General features: G+C 32.5%; 1 protein-coding gene across 3 annotated transcripts in view; it reads left to right on the forward strand.

The window, feature by feature from the left end:
* Nucleotides 1–5,197, forward strand: part of LOC111086781 (MFS-type transporter SLC18B1-like) — a 69,454-nt gene extending 64,257 nt beyond the window's left edge. For 2 of the 3 annotated variants that reach the window (XM_022391028.1, XM_022391022.1), the window contains exons 10-13: nt 874–969; nt 2,537–2,614; nt 2,962–3,055; nt 3,699–5,197. In XM_022391028.1, the coding sequence (XP_022246736.1) occupies nt 874–969; nt 2,537–2,614; nt 2,962–3,055; nt 3,699–3,953 (523 nt within the window). In that variant the 3' untranslated portion in view covers nt 3,954–5,197. The remainder of the gene's footprint in view (nt 1–873; nt 970–2,536; nt 2,615–2,961; nt 3,056–3,698) is intronic. The other variant, XM_022391034.1, reaches the window with a different exon arrangement.
* Nucleotides 5,198–8,920: the final 3,723 nt, after the last annotated feature.

The raw sequence follows: 8,920 nt of genomic DNA on the forward strand, positions 1-8,920 counted from the left end.
CACCTTTTATAAATAGACCGAGACTACTTCGCCACCTACCAGATTATAACCTCAATTCTCTCTCCCGCATAATAAAACACTTTAAATCATCAGTAGCTTACAACCACAATTCTCTCTCTCCCACATAATAAAACACTTTGAATCATCGACAGCTTACAGCTCCAATTCTCTCTCCCACATAATAAAACACTTTAAATCATCGGCAGCTTACAACCCCAATTCTCTCTCCCACATAATAAAACACTTTAAATCATCGGCAGCTTACAACCCCAATTCTCTCTCCCACATAATAAAACACTTTAATCATCGGCAGCTTACAACTCAAATTCTCTCTCTCACACATAATAAAACACTTTGAATCATCGACAGCTTACACTCCAATTCTCTCTCCCACATAATAAAACACTTTAAATCATCGGCAGCTTACAACTCCAATTCTCTCTCCCACATAATTAAACACTTTGAATCATCGGCAGCTTACAACCTCAATTCTCTCTCCCACATAATTAAACACTTTGTTCGGTAGAAGAAAAACAAATAATAACAGAATGAGAGCTTTTAGAGGATCCCCCCCCCCCCGTAGCGATACAGCGGTAATTTTGCAGACTTCTAACGCTGTAAACAAGCTTGCAGGGGTCGTCTTATCCTATGCTTTTAAGGTAATATTTTTAATGGCATGTTAGTACACTTTTGTTTTTATAGATTTGGTGTATTTATCAATTTCGTCTAATGTGAATACTTTTTATACGTGAACTTAGTATCTGTCATTCTTTCAACGTTATTATGACTGTATCTTTACTACCCTCGAAAACAAGTAACAATTAAGGGTTAAATTACAAAAAGTCAACAGTATTTTACCATATTTTTTGACAGTAAAGTGTGGTTGGTGACGGTTGGTCTGCTACTCAAGGGTTTTGGGGCAGGGCCTCTTATTTCCTGTTCTTACTCTGCATGTCTACGGTCTGCCAGGTGAGTTTTAATCTTTACAATAATTACCTTCTTCGTTGCCAAAGGCAGAGTTTGTGTCTAAATGTACATATAAGTGCTTGTTTGTAAGGTTACCGATGTGGAATTCAAAAGATTGATGTGAACGTAGTTTGGTGGAAATAACTTCAAATACACCACACTTTACACTTAATTCTTCATCAGTATATATATTTCCTGAAACAATAGTTAAGCAGGTGCAAAGAAATATATTGTGCTGTACAGTAGTATTATTGGTTCTATAGGGAAATTACTATAGAATAAACGCATTTTGTTAATAGTTCCTACCAAAGAAGACCCACCCGCCAACTGTAAAGGAAAAACTAGTGTAAGCTGGGTTCACTGTTGGAATGATAAGACAGTGATTGAGATTATGTGAAAACAACATGCTTCCATTAATTAATTAATATATTTCTTTACTGAAAATTGTCTCATAGTTAACTTGGGATAGTAGTATCTATATCCCCACTAACAGAAAAACTGATTCTAATAAGTGTTTCCTTGGGGATCAAGGTTTCTCTAAATTAATGTTTTAAAATAATAGTAGAAAAGGAGATACTATTTTATAAAACGTGAATATTTCTCTTGAAAAAGCTTTGTATATGAACATTACTTGTATTTGTCCAAGGATAGGAACTATTGAAAATACAACTACTAATCGATTGGATGTGTATATTTTCTTTGATGTGTTTAACACTACAATTTGAAAAGTAGTAGTGTACAAAGGTTACTTAAATTGTCATTCAAAGTTTTTAAGAGTCCTTAATGGTTACTTTAAAAAATATGTAATTCCGTAAATATGGAATTTTTAATTAAAAAATATATGTTAAAATTCTTTTCGTATTTCATGTTTCAGTCCAGTTTTGTTTGTTTGTTTTGTCGTTTACTGACTTAGGAAAATACCATTCTATTAACGTATCTGTAACATCTTACATTTTGCAGACAGCTATAGAAACATTCTGTTGAGTTCGCTATTAATGTCTGGTTTATAGATTCGTACAACATCACAATAAATAAAACCTTAATACTGCATTCACAAAGGTTGAATTTTTGTGTTTATCTAAGTTGAACAGTTTATCTAACTTATAAGTAGTTGTATACTAACAAGTTGCACGTATTTCTGATTTCTATAATGCGTATATCCTGATTATGTTAATAACATGTTATTAAAGTATGCTTCAGCGGGATAAATATAATGCTGGGTTTATTCGACTTGGGATAATGTCATCATAATATGGGACAATTATTCTTACAAGTGTAGAGAAATTACAAACAAAAACCGTGTATTTTATCATTAGATCATTTTAATTCGCAGCGTAAAAATGTTACAAATCGTTCCAAAAACTTGAATTTAACGATATTTTGGTATCGTGTTTTTTGCTGATTAGAAGACATTCAAGTCTCTTTACTTCTTTAGATAATTATGAAAAAAAAAACTTTTTATGCCGTCTTTTGAGTTTACTGAATACAAAGAATGGAGTATAAACACGTTTTACATTATTGGGTTATTTTGCGATTTTAAGAATCATAAACTCGAATATTCTTTTTACAGACAAAAAGGAGGCCTGCCTGAAAATTTCAGGACATATAGTCTGGTATCGTCCATTGTCTCGTTTTCTATTCCCCTGGGGTAAGTGAATAGCTTGACTATTCCAGAAGTGTCTGTATAATCGTATTTAGTTTACCAAACTTTGCTGTAGAAAGGATGAAATCCAGAGGGAGCAGGTCAAGTTAGATCCGTCGTTTGATTCATAAATAATTTTAACGAATATTGAATATAATTATGTTTTGGGTTTCAAAGGAAACAATACAACTAATATTAACAATACATTAGTTTTTATATTGTTATAATGTACTGGCCCGCTTCCCTCAAAATATACTTTATTTCTTACTAAAAGTTATTTGTGTTTTTATACACATTAAATATCCTAAACCCCAATACTTGGTTTTGAATTTACCCAAAATGTTCCAACTCAGGAATTTAATTGGAGGGTTCACAGCTGGGGTGATGCTGGAAGAGTTAGGGATGTCTTGGTCTACTACCATTCATGCTTTCGTGTTCGCCAGTCTGGTAAGCACTTTAGTATTTGACAGATGTTTTTACAAAATGTTTCCAAACCGTTCTACACCATCAGTAAAGAAGTTACAGTACCGATAATACTTTATACATATAGGATATAAGATTAATTATTGAATTTTATATCCATTGTAATTGGCTTTACAAACAGGTATTAATTAACAATGTTAATAAGCTTTAAATCATAGGTATGTACGAATGAAAATGCTTTGTTTTATCAATGACAGACTTTGGAATTTGAATAGTTGTTTTCATGCACGTTTTATCTGTTTTATATCTACCATACCGCTAAAAAACTGGTTTATATCTAATAATATCCATAGAACTTTATTGTAAAGGATAAAATAAAAAAGTTAATTATATAAATACCTTACGCAATTTCATAGTTTAATTTTAACGCAACTGTAGTTAGAAAAGTTGGATTTCTTGTTCAACTAATGTGTATATAAAAATTATATCAAAAGTGGTCAGGGAAGATATTTTGGTATTCTGCAAATTTTAGTCTATTCACAATCAGTGTGTACTAATGAAAAGTATGATAAACTTCAGCTAAGCAAGTTATTATATTTAATTATGAAAGAATCTACCTAAACTTTGTCACCTGTATTTTAATCCAGTTTTTTTCTTACGCATATAGGCAGTTGCATGCCTGTTTGTTCACTTTTTCGACAAACTAATCCTTCCAACCAAAGAAAAAGATCCCACAGAACACACACCTCTGTATATATCCATATTAGACGAAAAGATTCGTAATGGAAAGCCTACTTCACAGTTGAACTGTCACGATAAAGAGCTTGACTATCAAAACTTCGACGAGTTGTCTAATGATGCCACTCAGCAAACTGCTAACGAATTGCTGGAAACACTTCTCAAGTCACAAGGCGTTTACTGAAAAGGAAAGTGGATAAACATTAATACAACTGGAGATTGCTCTGCTCAATCATTCGTGGTGGGATGCATGCAATTTGAAGCCTGTTGATAATGCAACATGAAGGTGCCAATCTCAAAACTCTTACTCGTCCATAATTCCATTGTATTGTATTACTCTTGTGAAATGCATGCAATTTGAAGCCTGTTGATAATGCAACATGAAGGTGCTAATCACAAAACTCTTACTCGTCCATAATTCCCTTGTATTGTATTGCTCTTGTGAAATGCATGCAATTTGAAGCCTGTTGATAATGCAACATGAAGGTGCCAATCACAAAATTCTTACTCGTCCATAATTCCCTTGTGTTGTATTACTCTTGTTGCATCTGCATCTCACAATCACTTACTTTTGCCAAACTCTAACTATCTATCATTCATCTTTTTTTATATATATTTTGTCAAATTTCTAATTAACAAATAGTGGAATTGAAATGCTCTTTGCAGCTTCAGTCCGCCAGTAAGATTTGTTTTCTGTATTACGATCGCTAAAAGCTGCTTTTTTTAACATGTTATACAAAATGGAAACCATAGTTTCACGTTCATCTTATTTAGTTATTTTATAGATTCTTGATGATCCGATGTAATAAAAAAGAATGGGATCAAAATGTGAACAAGTAGTTATCTTCTACGTTTTAATTTCCATACGATCTCAACTGTTGATAATTCACAACAACGACGATATGTTCACCAGTAACTTTCACCCAAGTGTACCAAATAATACGATTTTAGGAGCGTGCCTTGATTCTAAAAATCCGTTGTTTATTACACCAACTTTTCAGTTTAAGGACAGTGTTAACATCACATTAAGTTACATAAATGACTATTATTCAATAAAATAACAATCAGGCACACAACCACGATTTTTTTAAGGAGACGACTCACTTCCAATCCACCAGTTTATGAATGACATATTATAGTTGATGTCTTTCGTATAATTTATAATTGTTACTGAGCGAATAACAAAAAAAAGCGTATTTCCCTTTGTTTCAAAGCAGTTCAGATTACAGATAAGTATTCAGCTATCTAGATATGACTTTTTCTAGAACATATTTTTGCACAACTTTTCATAGTTTAAAGCTATGGGGAAGGGTCTCTAACTCCCCAAGGGGATCTTCCGTACACGCATACTAGAATTCTGGAAGGCTGCAATGCATTCTATACTACTTTTTGCGGTTATTCATTACTTTTTTCTTCAAGTTAACTAAACTGTTTATTCTAATTTATTTGTTAAGAAGATTCTAGAAAAATGATTCAAAATTAACTAATATTAAGGGTTAAATAAACGTAGAATGTAAAGAGCTGAAATTCAATTTTAAACTGCACGTTTTATCTTTTTATACATGCATGTACACGGAATTTATTTTTAATCAAGACTAACCCTTAACTGATTTTATTAAAAAATATAAATTTAATTTATATATCTACAAGTAACTAAACAAAAAAGGCTGAACATTTAAAAGTTATATGTTACTACTGTGTAAACAGGAAAATTCAATGATGTTTCTGCAGTGTTCAATTTTTTAACATCAAGACTGCTTTAGGAGTGATTATATTGTTGTTACAATACTTAAGTTGCTAGCTAACTAGCTACAAAATTAAGTTTACGTGATTTCGTTACAAGTTTCAAAGTCATAGGTTTTACAGTGCTAGTGTTGATAACGTTAAGCCTGGATTGTAATTTTTAAATTATTAGTTTCCAAGACTTTTTGAAGCGTTTGCGTTATTAGCTTTAAAGTTGCTTTGATTATACTGTTAACTTTACATTTTTGATTGGATTAGCATTTATTAAGTTGTTAATATAAAAAACTGATTTTTTGTGTATGTGTTTAGGTCATTAGCTTTAAGGTTGCTTTGGTTGTACTTATATTATTACTTTTAGGCTGTTTGAACTATATTTACATATTTAGCTTTTAATTTATCTTTAGTGTGTATTTTGGCAACGTTTATATTATTTAAAAAAAAAGATACTTTTACGTAGTTAGCTTACAGTATTTTTCTTACTTTTTCTCTGCCGCGTTTATAGAAACAACTCTACTAGTGCCACCTTTTTTTTTTTTAAGTTACACAGAAAAACACGTGTTGTTGTTTGTTTGTTTTTGAATTTCGCGCAAAGCTACACGAGGTCTATCTGCGCTAGCCATCCGTAATTTAGCAGTGTAAGACTAGAGGGAAGGCTGCTAGTCATCATCACCAACTCTTAGGTTACTCTTTACCAACGAATAGTGGGATTGACCGTCACACTATAACGCCCCCACGGCTGAAAGAGCGAGCATGTTCGGTGGGACGGGAATTCGAACCCGAGCGCCCTAACCACGTGTTGTTGTATAATTACTTAAATATCACTTATTATTTATCATATTAACATCGTCTGTTTATGAATTTTGAAATTACTGACTTTAATGAATACCTTTCTCTCAGAAAACTTAATATCACACTTTTCAGGGCTGAAATAAAATATATAGTGTGCCGATGCTCTAGAGGAGAACATAAATATCCATGGCAGTAAAAAGAGTTAATAAATTCGTTCTTCGCTTTCACGTGTACTTAATGCTCTAGTTTCAACTACTTATGTTTTACATTATTACTGAAAGTATGATTTTTGCTGTTCTTAAAAGTTTGAAATTTGTAAACAAGTCGAACTTAAAAATATCATCTTACTAGTCTAGTTTGTTTCAAAATCAATAAATTTCAATTTGTACATTTTTATATTGTTGTTTTTAGTTAATGTTTTATTATCATTATTCGTTAATATCTTAATAGCTGATCGTTTTGTATTTGTTTGTGACCAATGAAGGACTATAACAGTAATGAATGTACAAGCAGATACATAAGCATTATACAGAAACAGAGGTATTGAAAGATACACTAAAATAAAGATCTGAACCCCAATATTTGGATTAATAGAGAATATCTCTCATTTCGTAAAAACAAACTATATAGTACACATATTCTTAAACCAGTAAGACACAAACAAAAAAGATATCACCGCAAACACTCCATGTAGCTCAGTCATTTTAAAACTTAGCACAACACGGTTACTGTGACAGCAAGCTTTAAAACTAATGCATGATAATTATATAAAACAAACACATGGGCCTGGCATGACCAGGTGGTTAGGGTGCTCGACTCACAATCTGAGGGTTAGGGGTTCGAATCCCCCTCCCTCCAAACATGCTCGCCCTTTCAGCCGTGGGGGTATTATAATGTGACGGTCAATCCCACTATCCGTTGGTAAAAGAGCATCCCAAAAGTGGTGATGACTAGCTGCCTTCCTTCTTGTCTTATACTGCTAAATTAGGGATGGTTAGCACAGATAGCCCTTGTGTAGCTTTGTGCAAAATTCAAAAACAAACAAAACAAGCACTGAAAATAACTCGTTATATCATAGTTATTCAACAGATAAAACGACAAATAATGAAAATTAGTAGAAACAACAACTAAATTTAGGGGTTGGAAATGTATCTCTTTTACTCATTGTCAACACATTGCACATCATAAAATTGTCAAGTTCATTACATTTAGAGAGGGGTCCAGTGTTTAGCATTCCAGACTGTGGAGCTGAGAATCTGTGGTTTGTGTCCCATTATCACTGAAAAGGAAATCACGCTACTCACTTTGGGGTCATGGGTGAGTTATAAGAGTGATGGTCAACTCTCCTGGTATTCAGTATGACAGAAGCAGCCCAAGAGTTGACAGTGGGTTGTTGAATACTTGACATCTTTAGTCTATCACTTAAAAACAAGGGATGGCTAGCTGCACTAGCCATGTAGCTTTGCTTGAAATTCAACAAAACAAATGGTTAGAAAGAAAATCAAAATAATTTTTATCATAGTATTTAAAAAATCTGTGATATTGTTATTAGTCAATCAGTTCTTCATATCTAGTGAGATTAAAAATTAAAACATTAGCTAACAGTCGTTAGACACAGTGCTCTGCAGTTACTCATAAAAACGAATGGGTAGATATTATTAACACTTAACATTAAACCATCAGCTAACAATTATTGGACACATTGCTCTGAGATTATTGAAACTAATGGTCATATATAGTTAACACTCAAAAGAACAATAAAAACGTCATGTTGGGCAGCTTTTTTCAAAGATGTAGGAACCTTAAACTAAAGACAGACTTACAGCTTAACAAAGAACTTCAATTCAGTTTTTCAGGTGTCTTGCGTCACCAGCAACGTTGTGTAAAACATTAGTACATAACAGACACCAACTACACTGATGAGGAAAGTTTTGGAAGATATTCGATTAGCCGAACTGTTCTCACAGAAAGTACTCTGATATTTTTCTCATCCTGGTAATAAATGTTATAACTTTGATTTAACCTTTCCAAATTGAAAAGCTGAGGGAAAGCTTCAACAAATAAGCAAGCATAATAATAGGCTTAACTCATATTACTTACTCTTACTATGTAATCATATTTTCTAGCCTGTATGAGTCTTTCAAAACTTTTGTCAGCATTTCTGCTTATAAATGTAGAAATTAGTTTGTTTTACTTTACCATTTTACAGACCAGTTAAAGATTCCTGTCATCTAATTTGTTTTCTTAGGCAATCCATTTTAACATTGATTCTACCCACGTTTTACAGAGAACACAAGTTAAGAAAAGAGAACAACAATCTAAAATATAAGTTCACAAGGAGTAGAAACCATCTAAATTTTATCATTTAGTTCTTAGATCTTACTCCTGAATGGATGAAATATTAAAATCAGAATAATTTAAATATAATATTTCAAATCCAACAATATTTGGTACAGCTATATATATACAATATATGATGCAGTCCAGTATGTTCAACAGTGAGTTAAACAGCTGCATATAGCGCACACTATTGTCTGGTAATTCCAACAATATGTTTTAAACAGTAGTATACAGTGTATGTGAAAAAGCCTGAAAATTCCAACAGTGTTTTGAACAACT

The sequence above is a fragment of the Limulus polyphemus genome, unplaced genomic scaffold, assembly GCF_000517525.1.
Source record: "Limulus polyphemus unplaced genomic scaffold, Limulus_polyphemus-2.1.2 Scaffold51, whole genome shotgun sequence".
Taxonomy (NCBI): Eukaryota; Metazoa; Arthropoda; class Merostomata; order Xiphosura; family Limulidae; genus Limulus; species Limulus polyphemus.